The sequence below is a fragment of the Gossypium arboreum genome, chromosome 11 (genome assembly GCF_025698485.1).
Source record: "Gossypium arboreum isolate Shixiya-1 chromosome 11, ASM2569848v2, whole genome shotgun sequence".
In the NCBI taxonomy this organism is placed as follows: Eukaryota; Viridiplantae; Streptophyta; class Magnoliopsida; order Malvales; family Malvaceae; genus Gossypium; species Gossypium arboreum.
Genome location: NC_069080.1, coordinates 3,659,096 through 3,684,510, shown reverse-complemented (window position 1 = coordinate 3,684,510; position 25,415 = coordinate 3,659,096). Strand labels below are relative to the sequence as shown.

General features: G+C 29.5%; 2 protein-coding genes and 1 long non-coding RNA gene across 3 annotated transcripts; 2 read left to right on the top strand and 1 right to left on the bottom strand.

Moving 5' to 3' along the window:
- The first annotated feature begins 5,152 nt into the window (after window positions 1-5,152).
- Window positions 5,153-7,690, top strand: LOC108478299 (transcription factor bHLH137-like). Its single transcript, XM_017780743.2, has 8 exons — window positions 5,153-5,709; window positions 5,819-6,007; window positions 6,221-6,286; window positions 6,391-6,459; window positions 6,560-6,643; window positions 6,782-6,946; window positions 7,044-7,183; window positions 7,295-7,690. The coding sequence occupies exons 1-7, from the start codon at window positions 5,377-5,379 to the stop codon at window positions 7,134-7,136; spliced, it is 999 nt and encodes a 332-aa protein (XP_017636232.1). The 5' UTR covers window positions 5,153-5,376; the 3' UTR covers window positions 7,137-7,183; window positions 7,295-7,690.
- Window positions 7,691-17,221: 9,531 nt separating this feature from the next.
- LOC108478381 (uncharacterized) lies at window positions 17,222-18,556 on the top strand. The gene has a single exon (XM_017780837.2). It carries the CDS (start codon window positions 17,487-17,489, stop codon window positions 18,369-18,371), a length of 885 nt encoding a protein of 294 aa, XP_017636326.1. The 5' UTR covers window positions 17,222-17,486; the 3' UTR covers window positions 18,372-18,556.
- A 4,975-nt stretch (window positions 18,557-23,531) lies between these two features.
- Window positions 23,532-24,028, bottom strand: LOC128283768 (uncharacterized). Its single transcript, XR_008274179.1, has 2 exons — window positions 23,914-24,028; window positions 23,532-23,819 (listed from the first exon to the last, which is right to left on the bottom strand). It is a non-coding gene; the product is annotated as an uncharacterized LOC128283768 (long non-coding RNA).
- Between the last annotated feature and the right edge of the window lie 1,387 nt (window positions 24,029-25,415).

The following is a 25,415-nucleotide window of genomic DNA, read 5'->3' as shown; positions in this document are numbered from 1 at the left end:
AGATCAAGAGAGAGTTTTCAGAGAGTTTTTAAGGGAATTTTGTATGGTGAGAGAGCTTTTTAGGGTTAGGGTTTGTTTTGAATTTCTCTATCTTGTATTCTACGATTATTTGCTCGTTAGTGAAATTTTTCTTTACTTGTGATTTTTTATCCTTTTGACTAGAAGAGTTTTTTCAAGTAAATTTGTGAGTCCAATTTTCTCTATTTCTTCTTTCTCGTTATTCATACGAGCAAATCCCCAACATTTTATATAATCAAATATTTTTGTTTAAATCTTTAAAAATATTGAAAGAATTTTCCGATTTAAAGCATAATCTAAACTCATGAACAATTTTAACATTTCTAATTGATAGAGTTTCGAAAAGAGGAATTCCCACATATAGGGGTGAGCAAAATCCGATTCGATTCGAAAAACTCGATAAAAAATTTAAATTTTGAATTAAATAGTTCGAGTTATTTGAGTTAATCAAGTTATTCGGATTAACTCGAATAAAAAATTAAGTTTTTCAATTTAACTCGAATATGAATTACACAATTTAAGTTATCTGAAAATTTGATAAAAAAGACAAAAATACGTCGTTTTGATAAATGTTTAATTTTTTAAAAGTTAAAAGTCAAAACCATTAAATTAAAAAGTAAAATTACGTCGTTTTGGTAAATATTTACCCATTAAGTTAAAAGGTAAAACTAAATAATCTTATACCTCATCTACAAGTTAAATAATTGGTCCACATAAACGCAACATTGAGTATAAATAATAGGATCCTTAACTCGACTTGACTCGAAATTTTTTTTACTCGATTTGATTCAATTCGAAAAAAATTCAAGTTGAGTTCAGTTGCTAAAATAAGATTTTTCAACTCGACTAACTCAAAAAATTTTGACTCGACTCAACGAATACTTACCCCTACCCACATATTAATGAGTAGGGGTGAGTATTCATTCGAGTCGAGTCGAATCAAGTCAAAAAAAAATTAGTTAGTCAAGTTGACAAATCCTATTTTAGCAACTGAACTCAATTTGAATTTTTTTAGAATCAGATCGAATCGAGTCAAAAAATTTCGAGTCAAGTCGAGTCGAGTTAACGAATCCTATTATTTATACTCGATGTCGCATTTACATGAACCGATTATTCAACTAGTAAACAAAGTATAAAATTTTTTAACTACATAAACAATATAATGGTTTTATCTTTTAACAAAATAACGTAATTTTGACTTTTTAAATTAATGGTTTTGACTTTTAACTTTAGAAAAAATAAACATTTATCAAAATGGCGTAGTTTTGACTTTTCTTATTTGATTTTGTCTTTCTTTTATCTGCAATGGATTATGGTAGCTTTTAAAATGGTATAATAACAACTTTAACCCTCAACATTTATAAATTATATCAATTTAGTCTTGATTTAAAAAAAAATTAACTCTTAACATTTGAACATTATGTAATTTGTTGTTGTTGTTGTTGTTTTTATTATTATTTTAAATTCCATTTTTTTAGTGACATTCTGGTTAATTTTGAAAAAATAAAAAAGATGAAAATTAATATATTGTGTTATCGGGTATTTACATTTTTTATTTATTTTAATCAAATTTAGCTAATATATATATATATATATATATATATATATTAGCTTTCTAAATGGAAAAGTCACAAAGAAAAGTAATATAAATATTAAAAGTTAAATTTTTAAACTCAAAATTAAATTAACATAATATATAAATATTAAAAATAATATTAATATTATACCATTTTATAAAAATTACCACAACTTTTCATACTTATAGCATCCAACCATCCAAATTTAAATCCAAATATCTGTAAATTAAAATTTTCTTCATTGTAAAAATAAAATAAAGTCTGATGTACAACAATAACTACATAAACTAAATTAAACTTGGGTTGAAATGACATAAGTTTTAACACTCATTACGTTATGACTTTTTTAAAAAAATAATTAATTAACAATTAATCGAGTATAATGATAAGATGTATCGTACTTTCAAAAAAATTTAAATTTAAATATTAAAAATAATATTATTAATTTCAATAATCACGAATCATAAACAACTACAGTAAAACAGAAATAAAGTATATATAAAAACAAAAAAGCAATCGATTCCCTATGATTACTTTAGCACCAACTTTGTCTCCTCCATTTGTCTTCGTTTCCATATAATTCAGGTGATTTTACGTGTATGGTTAAAGCTTTCATCTGGACATTTTGATCTCCTAAACAAATCATGCTTATCCATATTTAATTTTTATCTTCTTTCACGAATGACAACTGGACTATACCAAATTGCAACTTGCTTATTCATCCTTCTTGTTTCCTTAATATTATAAACTACAAATTAGTGTGTCATATCCCCATCTTACAGTTTAGTCCCACAAATAATTTTTCTGTACCAAAAAAATATAATATCTTTCATTCATTTACTCATATGTTTTCTCATTTTCATATTGAAAAACATATTACTTTTGAATCGGATATAACATAAAAAATAATTAAATATGGGTAAAAATAAAATGATAATATACAATATTGTACACCCACAATTAAATGAAAAACTTGTTAAAATTTAAGGTAAATTATACCGTTAGTAGTTAAATTATGGGTAAATTTTGTTTTGGTCACTTAATTAAAAAATTACAATTTGATCACTAAACTAAAAACAAAATTCATTTAAGTTATTAAACTGTTAAAACCAATGTTATATGGCTTTTTTCTATTTAGACTCAGGGACGAAGCTAGAACAACTTTTTGGGAAGGGCCAAATGAAATTTTAATTTTTTATAGTCTATATATTTATAATTCTTAAAGTATTAAATTGAATTTTTATAATTTTAGGGGGGCCAAAGTGCAATTTTATTTTATTAATTTAAAATTTAAAAAAATTAGAAGACCTAAATGGTAATTTTTTATTTTAAGGGGGCCAGGGCCATGCTATCCCCCCCCCCAGGATCGCCTCTATTCACACTGCCTACACCAGTCGATAGCTCTCTCTCCCCTTATCTTTTACAATTTGGTTTTCTTTTTCAATGAAGCAGCTTTGGAAGTCATGAATTTGTAAACCAAAATTTGAATAATTTTTTTCTCTAATCTAGCACATTGATCGTCAAATCGACATGGATTTAATGTATGTTCTTCTACTTGTTGTTTGGTACTAATCCACTGTACCCATTGTTGCTTGGAGCTAGCTAGTAGGACTTTTTTTAATTAATAGTCTATTAACTTGAATATAAACTTTTAAATAGTTCGGTGACTTAAATGAAAACTTTCTAATCATTCAATGACTAAATTGGAACTTTTTTAGTTAAGTGACCAAACTTACCCATAATTTATTGGCTAATGGTGTAATTTACCCTAAATTTAACATTAATATAATAAATTATCATGTCTTAATATGTCTAAAATTTCATATTATTTTATTTTAAATAAACGAATAAATCACCATATAATCCCTAAACTTGATAACTATTTCTAACTTAGTCCCTAAATTTTTTTTATCCAAATCAGTCTTTAGACTTGGTAACTTTTCCCACATTAGTTTTACAACTTGACAGTTTTTTCAATTTTAGTCCATATGATGATGTATTACTCTGATATTATGTCACACTACATCATCATATACAAATTATAATATTTTCTATGAAAAGTTAATTGATAAATAGAAGAATCTAAGAGCGGCACAATATCGCGAAGACCAAAATTAAAAAAAAAAAAACCACCAAGTTTAGGAATTAATATAGACAAAAAAAATTAGGGACTAAATAAAGAAAGAGTGTTAAATTTAAGGATTAAATGTCAAGTTATCCATTAAGAGAAAAAACGATGGGCTAAATATGAAAAGTCGGGCTTGACCTATCAGGGTTAGATTTTGGGCTTAGTGGATAGTTTTGGGTCAGAGTGAGGGTGGCGGTGATCCTTAGATATTACAATACGTCCTTTCAACCGTCAATCCCATCCCATCCAATTCTGTTCTGTTCTTTTAAAAAAAGATTGGGACTGACATTGACTGTGTTTTTTGTCTGAAAGTATACACAATCAGCCGCTTTTATGTAACAACATGCCTTTACTGTTTTTCTTAACTTCTTATACACAAATTTAAATAATAATAAAAATTATTAATAAATGAAAAAACCCAACCCAATCGAAACCACCCATTTCTTCTTTGTTTTTGGTTGATTACTCAAACAGTATAAATATTTAATTTCTCTGAACAAAGGGTGTGCCAAATCACTGCCGTGAACATCATTATATGGCAGAAAAAGTATAGGTATAGTATGTCTGGGAAACTGAATCACTGACATCTTCATCTGTTATAATTCACTACTATTTTAGAAACTCAATTTTTTATTATAATAAAAGCATTTTTAAAATAATTACATCTTATATCTTTTGATATTGAATAATTATATTATTTTTTTATCAATAATTGATTGACTTAAGATTCAATAAATTGAAAATCAAAATATCAACACGCTAAATAAATTGACCTAAGAACTACTATTATGAATCAATAAGTGGTGGAGCCAGAAAGGTTGATAAGGTATTTGTCACTTTTATAATAGAAACTTTTTATTTAAATTTTTTATAATTTATAAAATTTTAAATTATTAATAATAAAATTATATATTAACCACTTAAAAGAATAATAAAATCTAATTTAATTATTTAAACATTATAAAATGTTGACTATTAAAATAATAAAATTATATTTTATTTATTGTAAAAATATATAATTTAGTTTTGACCTGAAAATAATTTTTACCTCCACTATTAAAATCAATTGAATTAAACAATTGAACTAGAAAACAGATTAAATTTTTAATATTTTTTATAATTTATTTAATTGAAACAATAAATCAGTTTACAAACTTGATTCTCAAAATCTTGTTTGCACCTTGGTGGAAGAGCATCAAGAGGGTTTAGGTGTTATGTATACTTTGAAGATATAATCCACTTTAATAGAATCGAGGTTTTACTTTTCTGAAGGAGGAAACCGTACAAATGTAGAATTTTTAGGATTATTGATTTTTTACAATTATAGTTATACTTGTGATTTGGGAAAGAAAAGAAAGGTCAAATCTAGGATTAGAATATTAAAATAAGAAATTATAATATATCTTGTTTTTTTATTGGTGGGAGACGTGAGAGATAGATAAGATAAGAGTGAAAAATAGAAATTTTGCATGGGAAAGAGTTACCATACAATCTCTTTCCCTCTCTCTCTCCTGACGTTTATATAAACCTTGGAAATGGGCATCTTTGTTTTTCATACACACTTTAATTTTCTTGACTGCCTCCAAACACGCTCACCTCATCTCTCTTGAAAAAGAAAAATAGTAGTTTGAATTCTTTTGTTTTTCTTCTCTAATGGCGACCTATTCGTTTCAGTCTCATCCTTTTCTTCTTGACTCCATTTTCTTACCAAACACGTCCACTACCAAAGTTTCTGGTTTCGTGGAAGAAGGCAACATCATTAATCCCAATTGTTTCCCTCAATTTTACCAGGATTCACCTGTTGGTCCTATGCTCCATCAAAGTAACTGTCTTGATCACAGTTCAAATGAGCCTTCCACCGTGACTAAAAAACAGAGCACCGACGATGGTTCCTCCACTGCGGTGGATAAGCTTGAAAGTGGTGAGCAAGTCACTCAGAAGAAAAGGACAAGGAATGGGACAACCTCGAATTCTGCACAATTTAAGGTTTGTCCATGACCATGTTTTTTTTTTTTTTAAATATTGTGTTTCGGGTTTTTCAATAATGGGTTCCCTAACTGTTTTTTATGATTGATCCATGGAATTTTTTCATTAGGGTGCAAAAGAAGGGAAAACCAAGAAGCAAAAGAAGTGCAATGACGGCTTGAAAAATGAAAAGAAAGGGTGTAACTCTAAAGCTGATAAGAAAGCCCAAGAGAAAGCAACTGAACAGCCACCAACAGGTTACATTCATGTTAGAGCCAGGCGGGGTCAAGCCACCGACAGCCACAGTCTAGCAGAAAGGGTACTGTTACTCTAGCAAAACTCACTTTTTCTGGGGCTAAGAATCCCACACTTTTTGCAGCAACAAGCAGCAGCTTGGGCTTGACCCTCAGCCCCTTTTCTGGGTCAAAACTCATGGCCTTAAAGGATTAGTTAAACCATGGGACCTAGCCCCTGGTTTTAAAATTAGATTAATTGTTCCTTATTGGTTATTTTCTTGAAATGGATTTTGCAGGTAAGAAGAGAGAAAATAAGTGAACGGATGAAGACATTACAGCGACTTGTTCCAGGGTGTGACAAGGTGATCAAGTTCAGTTCCAGTTTAATTTGCCATTTGTCTTTTTTTTTTTAAAACATTTCTGACAGGCTGTTCTGATCACGAGGTTAATTTTTGTACGAAAATAGGTGACTGGAAAGGCCCTTATGTTGGATGAAATTATCAATTATGTTCAGTCCCTACAAAACCAAGTTGAGGTAACAATTAACAAACTGTTTTTTTAACATTATTTCTAATAGTAAGATCAAACAACCAATACATAATCTCTTTTTTCTTTGTCTTTCTTTTTATTGGTAGTTTCTGTCAATGAAGCTTGCTTCTTTGAGTCCCATGTTCTATGACTTTGGAGTGGACCTGGAAACATTGATGATCAGACCAGAAGTAAGAAAGCATGTGTTGTTTAAAGCTATGCCTAGTTTGCGCACCATTTATATGTGTTAACTATAAGCCATTATTTCATTACTGAAGCTGATGAAATCTTTGTCTCTCTTGACATTATTATTGTTTTTTTTTTATTAGAGGGTGAGCAGTACTGAAACATCCCCACTTCCAATGCCATGTCCACAACAATGTAACCCCATTCAGACCACCATTGCCCCATCTCACAATTATCCTCTTCTGGATGTTTCAACTGCACTTTTTCTTCAACAGGGGCTAAGGCCCAATCTCTTTTCTCACTCTCAGGTATATTCACATAAAAACAACCACATTTATCAGATATATATATATAAATATGTATATGTATATATATTCTAACTATTTGACAAGACATCTTTTTCAGGATAATGGAAGTTTATTGTGGGATGTGGAGGACCAAAGACAAAAAATTTTCAACTCATCTCAGCTCAACGACAACTTATGTTCTTTCCATTAATATTAATGCAGAGGGAGAGTGAGAGAGAGCTGCCCTACAAACATCTGGTAGTAAACCCCTGATGTACTGTCTTTTTTTTTCTTTTTTTTTTCATGCAATAAAAACATTAAAACAATTTCCATTGTAAATTTACCTACATTTTTCCTTTGTTAAACCAGCAAAAAATACCGGAAAAACAAAGATTCAAAACCAAGTTCATCTGGCTTTTTTCTGCATAACTTTTCCATGGAGGAATTAAGAGCAGCATCTGAAAGATGAATAAAAGGGCAGCTTGCAAAGCAACATTGAATGGAGGAAGAAGAACGCAAAAGGACAGATATAAAGCCGACCAAAAATAAGACCATATCTTTTTGTAGATCCATTGTTCCTGTCTATTTTGACTCCCCCCCATGTCACTTTCATGCACAAATTCCTAGACCCTACGCCTGTTTAGTGTTTCGGCCCTAGAACTAAAACGAAGAACCGCTAAATTTATTTTCTTTCATGTAGTAAAAGTAAAAAGTATGTTGTAATGTAAAAATCAACTTTATAAAATCTCTTTTCCGTTGCTTTTACTGTTTTTCTGTTATTTCTGTTATATTTATTGTTGTCATGTTTATTTGCTGAAGAAAAAAGTAAATAAAATAATATTAAAATTTAAAATTTTATTTAAATTAAATGATTAAATAAATATATATGTAAATAGAATTAATAGTAAGAAAAATATATAAGAATAGCTGTTAAGTTTACAATAAATAGGTATGGCTAGGTAGGTTCTGATGCTCTGTGGTTGATGTGACCAGTTGTGCAATATTTGGCTTCAATTCGAGGTGGAATCTTCTTGGTTCTTGCATTTATGGGGGCTTTAGCTTCATTTATTAGATGATCTTCCTATAGACGAATTCTGTCATGATACAAAAATAATTATTTGATTTTTTATTTTGGTTCGTCTAGGGTTCGTTGTGTTATTTGTTAATATTTTGAAAATATAATTATTTGAATTGATAATTAATAACTTGAGTCATTGGATTGTGTCTATATAATCCAAGTTGAAGTGTTTTCTTTTTAATATATAATTTAGCCGACTTGGTATTTTCCCCTTACAAGTTGAAGATTCTAAACAGTGCAAATTAATAATTGGTCTGAAAGAAGAAGAAATATATATATATATAGTATTTGGATTAATATTTGTAAAAAGATGGACAATTTTCACTTCTAATGTCCAAAGATTGCCATAGCCTGTCTGGTTATGGATCAACAATATCTTCAACATAACATGTATTTGCTGTCCAAAGCACCAGAATTCCTTTTTCCTTGATGGCAACATCAGAATGGTGGTCTCTATTCTCAACGTAATCATATAATAATAATGAATATATAATATGAAACTGAATGACAGCCCACCAATGAAAGGATGACAGTGTTCCTTCACTTGTGGCTCTTCAACCTCCTAATCACATCATTGTATCAATGGACGTAAATATAGAAATATATTGATAAAATTATGATTAGGGTTTCGATGCCTTTTGTCAAGCGCTTTGAGTAAGATTTTGCAATTTGTTTGTTTTGGAATATTTGGTTTAAGTCCATAATGGAAGAAGAGAATATTGTTATGGAGATGATCATAGGAATTTTTATTTTTATTTTTTATTTTTATAAAGTTGAGGAAACAATGAATATTAAGAAGCAAGAAAAAGGTAGGCAGCCCAACTATACTGGTCAAAGGAATTGGAAAAAAATGGTGATCTTGATTTAATATTCGTACCAGTTAAATATACCCCATTAAACAATCAAAAAGCTTGGATTCTTTTTTCTAAAAATATATTCCATTTGGCATTTCTTATATTCTTTGTATTAATTAAATATGCATGTTTTGCATTATGATTTGATTATGGTACAAACTGATTTGATTAAAACTCCCAAATCGTCCAATTAAATCCTTAATTATCAGCATCCTTGGGCATGACCCACTGTAATTAAACCAATCTCTCTTTTGTTTTAACTCTGGTATAGAAGCAGACAATCCATGTGGTTCAAAGTGTTTCACTTGTTTTTTTACACTGACCCACACAAATTAACTTCCATAGATGCTGCAACGACTAACAAATAACAACCTCCCCCTCTTTCTTCACCATTCCAAAGTCTCAATCTCCAAAAACCAAGGAAACAGAACTCCGGAAAATGTCGGAAAATAAAATTTTATGTGTTCAAACCGTTTGAAGTTGCTTTTCTAACAAAGCTGTGACATTGAAATTTTCTTTCAAGTGAGATGATAACGATGATTCAGTTCATAGAATGATTGCTTTACCAATCAATTCATAGATGGAAAAACAGTGATATGATATTTAAATGAGAGTGGTTAAGTGTCTCCAGGAGAGGAAATTAGTGAATGCCATCTGGATAATGAGGTGTTTTATTAGCATACAAAATGGAGTAAATGCTCTTTATATAATGTAAGCTCACCAACTGATCAATCTTCTTCTTCATGGACCCTCATGTTTCTCCATTTATGATGTGTTATTACGAGTTTTTATTTAATTAACATCATGTCTATAACATATATCGTAAAATTAAAACTTACTATATTAGTGTCTGATTCACTAAAATTTTATTTTATAAAAAATGACAATTTCGAAAGTTGGAATTTACTTCCCGATGTCTCCGGAACTTGCAAGAATTTGGATCCCGCAAGTTTATTACAGAAGAAAATCTTTGTTAAATTATTATTATATATATGAAACAGATTGAAATATATTAAATTATGTTACATTCATCATATTATGTAATAAATTTTAAAAAATAGATATAATAATTAAATACGGTATTGGTTGAAATAATAAAAATATTATAATACTTAAATAGTCTATTCTCAAAACTATGAGATTGATCCGCAAGCCGTGCCTGTGTGACAATTTAAATGGGTGCATCAGTTTCAAATGTTATTATATAAAAAATAATAATATTTTGGGTTCATTTCCATCTATTACTTTCAAAATAATATATATTACTCTGTAAAAAATAACTTTTGATAAATTTTTCATCGAATGGAGACCAAATTGAAGGGTACTGACACGAAACTTGTGATTAAAAAAGAAATTAAGAAAATTATAAAATGACATATTTTGTTTTGTCTGGGCAATAAATGATTTTACATCAAAGTAAGTGTTATTCCATAGAAAATTATGTTTCTTTCACGTCCAATATTGACATGGAACTTTAGATAAAAATAATTACTGAAAAATAAAAATAATTATAAAATATTATTACACCATCAAATTTTAGCTTAACTGTATATCTTTTAACCATATATATAACTCAATAAATAAACCCAACTACTTAATGTACTAGTTTGCTAACTTATTACAAGAGTTGTAAAGAAATTTTCACCTAATTTTTTATATTATTTATCTTTTGTATTGTGAGGTTATTAATATCATAAATTAAGATAATATTACCAATAAATCGTTGGGTGTAATGTTAAAACACATTGCATTCTCAAGGAGAAGACGTAAACTTGAATATTGAAAACAACATTATAAAAAAAATAACTACTGAACACTATATATATAAAAAGAATACGACAATATTGATTCACTAAAAATATTAAATAAATATGTTATATTGTTGGTGATTATTTTTATTTTTGTTTCAAAGTACATTTATAATAATGCATTAGCCTTATAAATACAAAATCAATTAAGACAACACCCATCTGAGTTTCTTCGACCAGTCCTTTCAATTAAGTTCAGTTTCTATCCATTCCAAACGTACAACAAAAGGGAAATTTGCATGGCAAAGCATGCTTTCCAAAAGCACCAACCTCAGCTGCAAAGTTCGACAATTGTCAAAGCTAGTTTCACTAAATGAAGTGGTTTGTTTTTGGGGGGTTAGGTATAAATAATAATATAAAAGCAGAAGGAACAAAAAACCCAACTAAAGGAAAGGAAAAAAAAAAAAAGTGCTACTTTAATTTTTTTTTTGTCAACTAACATTTTGGTAAGTTGATTTAAATGTGTGATTGACTGAACATGAAGCAAAGGTCATGTATATAATAACTAAGGCAAATTTTATGTGCAAGTGTAGGAGACACATGTCAAAACCTGGAGAAATTTCCTTGCTTCGTTCATTCTCTTTTTTCCTTTTTTATAATTTGATTATGATGATGGTGATGACATGGTATATTTATATGCATGACCCATCAAAATCATGAAGGAGACATGACTGCCATTAAAGGACCCATCAAAAACTCTCGTATGATTATCAGTCTAACCATCTAAGTATATGAATAAGGGGAGTTTCCTTTTTTTTTTCTTCCGAAGAATAATGAGAGTTGTTTTTTAGTATGAATTTGTAAAAAATTTAATCACAAAAGAATTAGCCATTAAAGGATACTTTAGTCTTCTATTTTTGGATTTAGATACGTATTTGGTTTAACTATGTTTAGTTTGTTCTTTTAATATGTATTTAGTGAATATTTTAAAATTATATCTTGATATTTATATTTTGAATATGCATTTAATCTACATGTTAATTTAAAATACATGAATATTGAAAATAAAAATATTAAAAAGAAATTAAAAGTCAAAATAACATAGCTGAAGGAAATATATTAGATATTAATGAAATAACAAAAGTTCATAATGATATAGGTGGTTAGAAGATATTATCGCTACTAAGAGAAATCTTTGAAATATTGCTTATTTAGAGTTTACATATCTTTAATGGGTTGATATTGTTATTGAATTGAATTAAGATTTTGTAGCCGTAAAATTAGAAAAAAAATTTGGGAGGACTAGAATTAATTTGTATATTTTATGATGGTAAAAATATAATTTTATCATTTTAATAATTTATATCTTTAAAATTTGTAAATGATTAAATTAATTTTTATCGTTTAAGAATAAAGTGTAATTTTACTAATATTAATTTAAAATTTTATAAATTATAAACAACCTAAATGAAAAGAAATTCATTTTAAGGAGTCCAAAGCCCCTGTCAACTCCTCACTTTGCCGTTGGAATTTTGCCTTCTAATTTTATCAAGAGCCCTAGTATTAGAGGCGGAGTTCATAGAGCAGAAGCACCTCACTAAATTGGGCTTGCATGGTGCACGCACGATCACCTACCTCAAGGATGAGAGCATCACAATTTTAGTAGAGTTTGCACCTTTTTGTTGAGGCTCGAGGGAGAGCAGTTACTTTCAGTGAAATTTTCAAAGTGTGGTTTATCTGAACAATAAACTTTTCAACAGGTCAATATTATTTAGGAATTGAGTCGTAGCGTTGTCTCCCTCAAATAATTTATCGTCAAATTTCAGCACAAATTAAGAAATTATTTTCAACGGTCTTGAAATATATTGGTACTAACTACCTAATACCTATTATGACAATCTTTTAGCAAAGCAAATATGGAATTAAAAATCACCAGTTTCTTCCCGGAAGCATAACAATCGATGCTGGAAAACACTTGGGCAGCGTGTCTCACCGGCGGTTTTGTCAGAAAACGAGAAAATTATGTGCGTAACGGAGGAGGTTTATTGGACCAAAAATCTTGGCCGTCGTTGTAGGTAGAAGATAACAAGGAGAATTATTAAATGGCAATGGGCAGTATTGGCCCACCTTTGGGGGAGGTGAAGGGACAGGGACCAGTTTTAAAAAGTGGTGATCGGCTAGGAACTTGGGATGGTGCAGCCTCTGGTTGCGGCCGAATGGACCAGACTAGGGGTCCACTAGGGGGACTTCACTTGTTAAGAGTCGGTCCAAGTAGAGGAGCAAACCCGCATGGCTTGGTCGCTTCCCCATCGAACTGCCTTGTCTCTTTTGCTTATCAAAAATAAATAAATAATGGATTGAAGAAGAAGATGATGATTTAAGCATGGGCTCTACAAATAAATATATCGTTTTTATATCCACTTGTTTCATGTTTTTCTCTATTATAGGATATAGGTGGATTTGATGAACGGTAAAGTGTGGTGCGGTTTATAGCGTTGTTACAGTATCTAATTTTACCATCACTATTATTTTTATACTAATCGCAAATAAACGCATTGCTCATCTAAACTCACCCATAAATTACTTGATATTCTTTTTAATACAAAAATCAGATAAATACCTTATATTAAAAAGATATTAAATTTTGGTTGTCTCAATTGCCAAAAGACTAATAAGATCAACTAAATTATTATTTTTATTAAATATAATATATGATAATCTTAAAGAATGGTCTATAAGAACTCTTGATTATATTAATTCATTTTTCGAACTAGTTGGAAATGTTAAATTAAAGCCGCTACCAAAAAAGGACTAATGAAGTGCGAACCTTTTTTTGTCGAATTAGACGACCCCAAGACCAAATAAAAACTTGTCTATTTGCAGGTGCTTGCCCCCTTGGATTGGTCCCTGTATATTTGACTTAAATGGACACTTTGATCATGTTTTGTTTTGCCTTTATCACACAGTCCAACTTGGGAATTGTCCAATCACACACCCTACAATTTCCTTCCTACTAACTAAGATACATATATCTTCAGAACTAGAGTAAGCCAATGTTGAGGTATGAAGTTTTAGATTAAGATATTGTCCGTTTTTTCTATTAAGAAATATTTTTTCTCAAAAGATAAAAATTATTACAATGATCCACAAACCAAAAGATTGCAAATGGTGGAGTGGAAATTAAAGGCTTTGCGAATTGGTCTCGTTTGCTATCTATTTGAAATACAAGGAGAAAAAACTGGGACCATAACCTCAGTAAATTAATGTCTGCCTTGGAGTCTCATGGGATGTCTGATTCAGACCAGACGAAAATATTTGTAAAAGAAGGACGTTTCTCAAGTTCCCGGTACAAACAACACAATGGTCCCTTCCTATAGTACAATTTTAACATGATTTATTTATATTAGTCCGTTAGGACCGAAAGCAACTGCGTTATTGCAGTTGGCTCGGGGTGTGCTTTAGGGTTCAACATGAACAGTCTTAGACACTTAATTCAACCTTTTGAAACGAAAACTTGTAATAAGACTCTCATTGACTAGGCTACTACAATTGGTTCTTCACCCGTAGCACCATGCTTCTTGAAGGGTTTGGATTCTTGTGGTTTTTTAGTGTAAAAATTTCGGTATTTAGTAGTTACATCGTGTTTCGATTATCTTATTTGGACAGAAACAGGGACATGAAAAGAAGATGGGGGGCAAGTTGAGCAATGAAACCGAAATGGAAAACGAACGAAAATGAGAGATTCATTTGAACCAACGTGCAAAAGACAATATACTGTTTTTGCATGCAAAATTCAATGTAAATTGTGAGCAGACAAAGGCATGGGAAACCAAATTGACTGCTAAAAATGGATTAATTGCGAAGGGGACGTAACGCTGAGCATCCAAAACCTATAATATGCCGATGGGATGCCCATCCCTCCTTCGAGACTACACATGCAAGCACATGAACCTCGGTTAGCACCATGACCTTTAAGTCAAACATTTGACGACGGTTTTTCCATCAAGGACCCTTTTTTAAGTGGTCCCATTACCACGAAAATAAAGTCTCCATGCATTTCATACGTAAATTATGCGTAACAATACATTTATATATAGTTCCAAAAAGATAAATACGTTTTGTGGGCACGAAAATTGAATAAGTTAGGTAAAAAGGGTCGGTACATTTGTATGAGATTAATTGCGAAAGGGATTTAAGGTTGAACAATGAGAGCATAGAAGTTGGTTCCTAGGGTTTTTGTTTTTTTTTTTTTCTCTTTTCAGTCTGTGCATTGCCGGTGTGCCCATACCTCCATGAAAGAGACTACACTATTCTTTTTATACTTTGTTAGTATTCACTTCTTTTACTGTAAATTTCATCGTCATTTTTTGGTGGCCAACATTGGACGTGGTCCTCCACCGTGAAAATGGATAATCCCTATAATGAGAAATATAAAATATGTTTATGACTAAATTTTATTATAAATTTAAAAGGTGAGCCGAGATGGAATAGATTTAATTTTGGACTGTCCTCTTTACTAGTAATAGCCATAATGAGAAAGAGGGTCAGGATAAGCCCGTTTATAATTAATGGGCTTTCTTAAAAAGTCCATTTATAATTAATGGGCTTTCTATACAAGAGTCCATTTCGGATCCGTTACAGAGATGCAGAATCTTTATTTGCCATCAAATAATACTATAGCTATTGTCTTACAATTTAAAAAAAAAAAAACTGAAATGATTAGAATGTTTTCATTATTAATTAGATTTATCCGATTTACAGGTAAGAAGCTTAATTTAATTAAAAATATTAGTGATTATATTTATTTGATGATAAAAGAAAAAAGTTGAAACTTACAATTAATTACTTTAATCTGTCTGAAGAAATTTTCATCGAGAAATATTTAAATCGAATTCAAAAATGCATCGTCAATCAATTTTTATTGAGTTGAAAATTGACAGCTTCTGTAAATTGAATCAAATTAATTTCTCAGCATTCGTGCATATTGAATGGATCGTTTACACTCAATGAAGTCATCCAAGCATGTTTTCACCCGCAATTCTCGATTTTGGACCAAGATTTTCAAGAATTGAACCCGTGATTTTCTTTAAACTCGATATTGTCACCTTGAAGCTTGCTAAGTTTGTTTGTCGCGAACTTTTGTATGATCAAGTTCGTCATCGCTCAAATCCGCTTCAATCTTACATGAGTAATTAGACCTTCAGGGAGACCAAGCCCATTATTATGCTGGCCCTTAAATGGGCCTCAGTACTTGCATCATTTCTCCTCTACTCAACAAGATTCATCCTCGAATATATGCAATGTCAATGAGAGATAAATCAAAGGCATTAAAAGAAGCAATACAACCATACTTACCAGGCAAATCAATTTTGTAAGCATTACCATTGATCTACTCAAGGACTTGAAAAGACACATCACTTCTGAGATTTAATTTAATTTTACGTTTTTCGAGAACATGTTCTTTTTGCATATGGACCTAAAAACTTGTTTCCTCTTGTGGTTTGCTTTTTTAACATTGGTGGTATTGATTTTCTCTCTGTGTTGTCTTACCTTTCATGAATTTGTTTAACAAGTTTCCCTTTATATTCACCATCAAAGATTTAAAAGTTAATGTGTTAAATCCTTGAACACTTTCGAAGGAGGATAAATTGATGGAACACTAGTGATATGCTTACCTACCAGGGTTGTTTGGAGAATCATTGATGTCGTACATTGTGAATGGTGCCTAAAAATATGTTGCGATTTATGACTTGTGACTAAACAAAAGAATGATGAATTTACATTCACAAAGTTTATCATCAAATAAATTTAAAAGGGATAAAGACATATAACCACAAAGATAATAATCTCATGTAAAAAAAACCCTCCAAAATCTATTCTGAAGAGACCTCATTTACTATTGTTGTTGTTTCCACCACTAACTATACATATCATTTCAATGGGAAAGGAATAAGTTCTCTTTCATTGAACAATTATAGTTGATTAGTTTATTTAAAGATGTAAATATGATACCTTAAGAAGTTGATACATTGTTGGTGTTGTTGGCCTCCTTGTGATCACCTATATTTGTATAAAGTTTAAAACCATTCAAGGGAGACTTTTTTGGAGTGACACATTGGGTTCCCAATGATATAGTTCTTCATCTATTGCAATACGAAGTTTCTTCATGTGTGGATTATTTTTTAGGTCACGTGTAAATTCATGTATGATGAAATCAATCAATAACACTATAATATCAACACAGTTCTTATTTAGCTTTATCAACTTAGATAAGAAATAATGTCATTATTATTGTTTAGTTCATAAGCATGTAGCATGCTTACATTAGTAAGATCAAGCGTGGCGAATTCTTTCGATTTGGAAAATGAATTTCTAGACCCATAAGAAGTTGTCGACAATAGAGAAAGTGGAAATGGATAAGTGAAAAAAAAGGAATAGATATTGTTAATGGTCATATCAGCTTGCGATTACAATGTTAATGATAGCTAACGGGTCAATGACCATAATGTAATAATTCGATAATGTTAGTGATCATATAGTATTTTTTTTAAAAAAATTGATGACCAGAGCTCAATTTCAATCATACAATGGTTTAACTTGAAATTTACCCAAGAACTCAAAGCGACACTTCGTCAGTATAAAAAAATAAAAATTTGAACATATTAAAGATTTTAGATTTAAAAAAATTACAACGAACAAAAAAATTAGAAGAAAAAAAAAAAGGGATATGAATCGACTGATCCGATTGATTTGAACTGAAAAGCGGCAATTCGAACCGTTCAATGCCCTTTCTTTAATCGCCGTTTTTGCTTCCTCATTTTCTTCACAAATAAAAACAAACCCAAAAAGAGACCAAAAAGAAAACCTAAAGTAAAACAAACATGGCGGAGGTGCCGCCGTCAGACGGCCAGGTAAACGCCGGCGGAGGGACCGACCCGTTGGTTTCATCTGAGACTATTGGATCGAAACGCCAGAGACGACCCAGCGTTCGTTTAGGCGACATCGGCGGCGACCAAGCTTATGATTCTTATGTCCGAAGACAGTCGTCTTCCGCCGCCGCATCCGTCGCCAAGCAATGGAAACATCAATCCCGCCACCATTCCGTAAATCCCTCAGTAGCCGCCGCGAGTTCTAAATTATCCAAGACTCGCGCTTTAACCAATCTCAACACTGACTTCAACGCCAAGAGCCAAACCCTCGATGACGTAAGAGAAGTGAACAACGATACCAACAATTTAGATGGCGTGGCCGTTTCTAGCTGGAGAGTCAAAGATTCTAAGAAACGAGGCTCCGCCGCGAAACGGGTCCGCTCCAATTGGGTTTCCAACAGTAATGTGGATGCGGAGGAGAAATACAGTGGCGGTGAAGACAACGATGATTTCGACATGGAGAACTCCGAAAGCCCCTTGAAAGAACAGAGTCATATTCATTCTTTGGACAATTTGGGTATCGATGGCAAAGAAAGGCAAGTTCTTTATCATGAAAATAATCGAAGAAGGCCATTTCGAACTAGGGTTTCTGATAGAACTGAGTTTTCTGGGCCATCAGATACTAACTTAAGGCGGTGTGAGGAAGATAGCGTTAGAACCTGGTTGGATACTTTGGGTCTAGGACGATACGCCCCTATTTTCGAGATCCATGAGGTAGATGATGAGATTCTGCCATTGTTGACACTGGAAGATTTGAAGGATATGGGAATAACTGCAGTTGGCTCAAGAAGAAAACTCTTTTGTGCAATCCAAAAGCTCGGTAAAGGCTTTTCCTAACATTTTCTTTTTTTCATCATTGTTATAAGATTTTTGAAACCAGAATTTTATCTTCTTTTTTGATGTAGTGAAGGTAGGAGAATTTTGAGTCTGGTGCAAATTTTTTTTTTTTGCTGTGCAATTCGCTCATGGTGAACTAAAACAATTATTGAAAACTTTTAATGGAAAACATTGAGAGATTATTAGCTTTTTTTGTTCTTTTGGTTAAAGGAAAGTGCTTTCACAAAATAAGGCGATTTCTAATCATATTCTTATGGTTTTCTTAGTTCTTCTTGATTATGAAATGGAATGTATCTTTGCATTTACACTATTTTACCCGAACTGTTTTACTATCTTTCAAATATATGGGAAAACTTTAAAAGAAACGAGCATATACACATGTTGGATGCATACCTGTATCCTACACTCGTGATGTAGCAATCACTTAACATGTGTTTCTTTGCTCTGCTTGTTGAGGATTCTGTATTTAATAAGTTGTTCCCTCTTGAAACTGTTTGTTTTGAATTTATCGTAAGATACTTGCACTCTATCTTTACATACTGTCATCCTTGTGCATATGCACATTAACCTAATCATATAGAACTTCCTCTTAACATGCTAATTGTGTTTTTAGGATCAATATCAATGTCTGAATTTCTGTTTCTTTGCCTTCGTTTTGTTCCGTGTATAAATCTTTAGTTGGAAACCTCATGCATACATTCCCATAGTTGGAGCATTTCTGTATCTTGTGTTGATAACATGCTTAATACATCTTGCCTAAAATTCTACATATATGTATATATATGGCATGAATGCACATAAACAGAAGTGCTTAAAAGAGAAAGCAGAGTTCGAACCTGAAACTCTATATTTCCTATGCTGAATAAGGTAAACTTGCTCATATCTTTTGTTTTATGGTTCATAATTGTAACACATTGTGGAACATTCTAAGGAAATGGCATGGAAGAGATGTAGGTCATGCATGAAAGATAAGAGCCAGTGAGGATAGCCAAAGGAGACTGCCTAAAAAGCCCCATTAAAATGGATACTTCAAACAAAACCCTGTTTGGGGGTTTTAGGCAAGTCATCCTTGGCTACCTTACAAGGCTCTTTAATCTCCATACAAGACCTCGCTTCCTGGTTTTGCTGTTAATGAAAGCATTGAGAAAGCCTCTATTTATAGCCACTGAAAACTGGAGGATTCCAAGGCCTCTGTAGACTGTAAATTAGCAAATTCATGGTCCTAAATATTTGTATTTCTCGACACATAGCCAACGTTTAATCAACGTGGACATTGTCAGAATATATTCCCAGTGAACTTGTGTGATGAACGTTGGTTTTGGCTTATATTTGTTGTTTTCACCACTGTCTACCATGATTGAAAATCACCCTTGATTTTAAGGTCAAACATATATATAATTAAAATAAAAGAATTGGATTGGGACATTTTGAATGTTGGTGAGCCAACTTGCAGTGAATCAGTTCATTTGATCGACCTTCAAAGACTTCCAAAGGGTGAAAACGATGTTTAATGCAAGTTATTTGAATTTGATAAATTCAAATTATTTTTGAACTCGACCAGCTTGAGTTATCCATAAGCTAAATTTAAATATTGTAATGAACTCCGGTCGTGTGCTAATCATGTTGCTGTTAAAGTTTTTACTAGTATTAAATTTGACTAGGACAAGAGTGTCTGTCTTTGAATAAAATAGTTTATTTTGTCTCAAGATTCATCCGTCCAATTATATTTGAAATATCACATTTGTAATTAAGAAATTAAAGAAAACATAAAAACAATTTTCTATTAATATTTGTATAATTTTATAATTGAATTTAATATAAATTTTATATTAATTAAATAATTACTTAACAAAAGAAGATTAACTTCTAACTCTGACCTGTTTCTTTCCTATTATTCATTATTTCCCAATTTATCCAGAGTTCACTAGGCGAGCAATAACAAGTCAAAAATCAAATATGCCTTTTTTTAATTTCAGGTTCAGTCCTTAGATATTTGATTTAATGTAATCTGAGTTTTAGTTCTTTAGTAATCAGTATTTTTATAATTGAATCAGTGATCAAATTAATCAAACCATTAACTTATCAGTTGAATTAAAAATTTATTAACAAATAAAAAGAGCTTGATGCAACCAATAATGTAATTTAGTTTTAATCCCTCAAATACCATCTATATCCATTGTCTCAATCAATAAATATTTGGGGTAAATTGTTCCAATTTGACTTCAACGTCACATCATTTTCACAATTTAATTCCCAATGGTTTTCAAAGTCAAATACTACTTTGGCATAATTTTATTTAACAGATTTTCTTTTTTAATAATTCATATTCCAGGCTTCTCCAGTTCAAAAGTTTTCTTCCCCCACACTTGTCTAAATCCCTCACTTGCTTTCAACTTTTATGCTATTTGGGGTCTCATATGAAAGAATTGGTTGACATACAAATGTAAAGTCAACTATTCGCCTCCATGATTAAATTGATTAAATCATTATTTTTTTATTAAATTAATTAAATATCTGGATGTAATCTTTTTTTATTTTCTATTTTTATCAATTTTAAATAATTTATTCAAAATTAACTTAATCCTTTTGTCCAAATTAATATATCCATTAATTTTTAATTTAATTAGGGCCCGCTCGCTTAGCTTTTCAGATGAGCTTTTACAATAAAGATCATTTTCCTTCAAAATCATTACCAAACATACATCATTTGAGAAAATTTTCAACTTAAAATAAGTGATTTTTGACAGATGAAAAAGTTGAAAATATTTTTAACTTTACTTTTGTCTTCTCTCAAAATGTTAGAATACCATATCTAATTAAATTTAATAAATAATTAATATTAATTACTTAAAATATTTAAAATTAATACTATATAGTAAAATATTAACAATAAGTTGTAATAAATTATTTTTATATTCTTCTTAAAATATCATAATATTAATTAATTTGAACAGTATTTAAATGCATATTTGTTACTTTATAATATCATGTCTAAAATAGACATTTTATTTCTCAAAAGCACTTTTGACAATAATACTAAACACTTAAATTTTAAACCAAACTTTTCAAAAATATTTTTTCACAACACTTTTTAAAAGTATCGCTAAACTAGCCATCAGTCATGTCTAATTCCAACAACTTTGCTTTTTATGTAGTAAAAGAATGAAAAGAAAGAAAAAAAAAAACCCACGCTTTTTATTTTGTTAAAGGACAACTCTCTTACTCTTTGTAAATTAGATATGGATGGCTAAGTCTAATGCTTTACCATAAATGTTCATTTTTTCCTTATAAAAAAATACAACTTAAACTCTAAATTTATTAAATGTTAAGTTTAATTAAGAATGACTTATTTAAGAGAAAATGACTTGTAAAAAATATGATTTGTATTTCATGTGTTTGTTTCATGAAAATCAGTTTAATCAATGAAAAAACTCATTTATGAATAATTTTATTTTTATATAAAATTAACTTAAATCAAGCATAATATTATTACATTAATAATTTTTTATTTTAATTATTAAAATACTTTAAAATATTAATATATTAATATCGAATACTATGATGTTTAATATTATTGAACATTCATAAGTAATTACTTATATTTTATAATATAATAAATTATTGTTATAGTTAATATGATTTATTATTTTAATAAATTATTTAATATTACAATTTTATTTAATAATAAATTTGAAATATAATAATTTTAAATTTTAATTAATATTCTTAACGTATTATTGATAATATTTTTATTAATTTTTAATATATAAATATGGGTATCTGTTTAAATTATGCTTAACTCTTTTATCCTTCCAACTCTAATTTGTCATTATTTACTCTCATATATGTAATATATATAAAATTTAAATTAAGTTTTAATTAACCATTGTTTAATATTAAGTTTAAATATGATATATTTGGCCAAAAAGTTTATATATGGTATTAATTATTATAAAATATCATTTTATTATAAAATAAATTTCGATTGTCAAAAGGAAATGTTACTATAATATTTTGTAACAAATATTTATAATGCATTCGTTTCACTAATTACAACTTTTATAAACCGATTTTAGGAAAATTTTTCAAACAACGGAAAATATTTTAAGTAGAACCATCAAAATACAAAAAAATCAACTTTTTCAAAAAATTAATCCAATTCTTAGAAATCATTTTTGAAAGTTGTTTTAATAAAACAAACGTAACTAGAGTAGTTGTATGATTTAAGCCTTAATTGAAATAACTAAAATTAATATTTTCAGCAATTTAAATCTTTAAATATGTTTAATAATCTATAATATATAAAAATCATATGATAAAATCTTTTCTATGAAACAAATGCATAAAATGATAAGTAGATAAAAAAATTTAACCAATCACTTAATTTATTTTATTTGTTTAGGTTTAAAATGTTATTTTGTTTAAAATAATGTGAAATGTTTTAAAAAAATAAAAAATAATTAAAAGTTTATATTTACCAAACCGTCTATTATATTTTAAACATTTTATAACTTAAATTTAATATCCTTAATTTCCAACACTTGAAATTTTATTTTTATTAAACACCCCTCAATTAGAATAAATTGTCAACCCACTTTTTTTTTTATTTGTTTAATTTGTAAGGTAAGTAAGTTATGATATATGATTTGCTGCATATTTCTATTTAGGCAAAAGTAATATGAAGGTGTTGTAGGATATTTAGATTGCATTTTGTCTCTTTTGTTAAAAAAAATAAGTAAATTAATTCCTATGCGTTAGATCAAATAATAAATTAGTCTTTTTTGTTAAAAGCTTTATTTATTTTTATTGTTAAAAACTGCCTCGTATATGTTGGCATGAGGTATACATGGCAAATGGCACATTACATGTTATTGTTTGGTTATTCTGTCAGCCATGTTAGTTTTTAATAGTAAAAATAAATGAAATTTTTAACATAAAGGACCAGTTTACTCATTGATCTAATATATAATGATTAATTTATTTATTTTTTTAGTAGTAGTGGTAAAATTCAATCTAATACCTAATATAGGAGCCTCTATACACATATATAAAAAAAATACACTTAAACATACTCAAACCCAGATCGTCTTAATTATTATAATAATAACATATTAATTGAATTAAGGATGCTATAAGGTAATGTAATTTTGAGATGAAGAATTTGTGGGTCTGACTCCAAGCTCAAGCTTATTTATTACACATTCTTAAAATTTGATGATATAAATCATATTTCCAATTCAATCTCTTTTGCTTACTTGTCCAACCTTTTTTATTTTCCGGACACAACATTGTTAGCAGTATTGGACACATAGACGTGGTCACCTACAGACATTACTTGTTCCAAGGGCCGCAGGTTTGCGACCAACCAGCATGGATGTTACCACCGCGGCCTAAATACCCAAATGCAGTCCCCGCCGCCATACCGGATAGCATCAGCGACATCAGAAACTGCAGTAATCCGAATATCAATATCAAACAAACATTTGAGGTTAACAAAAATCGTATTTCAATCTCATGGATTTGTTTAAAACCAACATTATACCATATCGTGAAGGAACAACAAGTGATTAGTAGGATTCAAGCCATGGCGGCCAAAGAAGAACACGAATAACAAGAAAAGCAAAGTGAAACCGCAAGTGAAGGCATTTGCAAACGCCAGGAACCTGAAAAACCAGGTGATTTTACCATTAGCAGTTGAGCAGTTCCGAGAAATTTTGAGGGCAATATATTGTAATAATCCCGGGTTTCTCATTTCTTACTTGAAAGCCGAAGAATAGCTACTGGTTTCTTAATTTGGAAGTGACGGTCGTTCATGTGGCGGCAAATGCGGTGGCGATCGCAACCATCCGCCAGCAAATTTGTGCAAAGAGGAAAAGATGGTGGGTATTGTGATGTGAGTTTTTCAAATTAAATGTTAGAATTAAATTAAAAAATTAAACATGTTAAATTAAAATTTTATTATAAAATAATTAAATTATTATTTAGATCTCAAAATTATTATTTAAAAATAAAATTTAAAAATTTTAATTTTCTTTATATATCTTTATTTTAAAATTTAAAATTTTTAAATTATAAAATATAAATTTTAGATTTTTATAAATATTTTAAATTTTTTTTCGTAATTTTTGTTGAGAGAGATCAATTTGTTGATTTTTCAAAATTGATAGGGACTAAGAGGATATTCACACAAATATGTTATTCAACTTGTAAAATTCAACTTGATTCGAACTCGAAACTCAAATTACTTATTCGAATTGACTCGAATAACTTGAAGAACTCAACTTAATTAACTTAAAATTCGATTTTTTCAAGTAAAATCAAATTTTACTCGCTACTATTTTTCATTGCGACTTAAAAAGACTTAAAAAAGAAAGATATAGGGAAAAAAATTAGAGATGAATGATACAGAGGAAACTTATGCATTTGTTAAGGTTAAGCTTCAAGATAAAAAAAAAAATAATGGCGTCTCAACTTTCAATCTAGAACAAAATTGCTTGGCTTATTTCTTTAAAATTGGATCGTGAGTGGAACTACTTTAATAATTATCTATAAATTAAAATAATCATTTTATAAAATTTGAGATTTAATCTCTATAATTATAAAGTTAAATCAGTAAACTATTTTAATTTAAAAATTATAATTCAATTATTGAAATTGTAAATATTTTGTGTCATAATTTTTCAATTTGTCATATTGGTTAAGTTATCCTTATGTGATGTGTTAGAATAAATTTTAATAGAAGCTACCAATAATAATAATAATGATTGAACTGAAATTTTAAATTAAAATAAAAGTAAAATGATTAAATTTTAAACTTTTAAAATAAGAGAAGAGTTGATCTCAAAGTCGAACAAAATTCCAAACACTAACTCAACTTGAAATTTGAGGTTGAATCTGACTTGAGCTGGATTAATTTGATCTCAATCGATAAAATTATTTATCAAATATAAAATAAACTTGAGTCTCAAAATTAATTTTAAATTTAATTACATTGTTGGAGTTGAAATGAAAATTTTCAATATTAATTTAAAATAAAAATGAATT

Coding starts and splice junctions, on each gene's coding strand:
- LOC108478299 (XM_017780743.2), top strand. CDS start 5,377: ATGGCGACCTATTCGTTTCAGTCTCATCCTTTTCTTCTTGACTCCATT. Junction 6,287..6,390: donor TTGTTCCAGGGTGTGACAAG/GTGATCAAGTTC, acceptor GTACGAAAATAG/GTGACTGGAAAGGCCCTTAT. Junction 6,460..6,559: donor CCCTACAAAACCAAGTTGAG/GTAACAATTAAC, acceptor TTTTATTGGTAG/TTTCTGTCAATGAAGCTTGC.
- LOC108478381 (XM_017780837.2), top strand. CDS start 17,487: ATGGCGGAGGTGCCGCCGTCAGACGGCCAGGTAAACGCCGGCGGAGGG.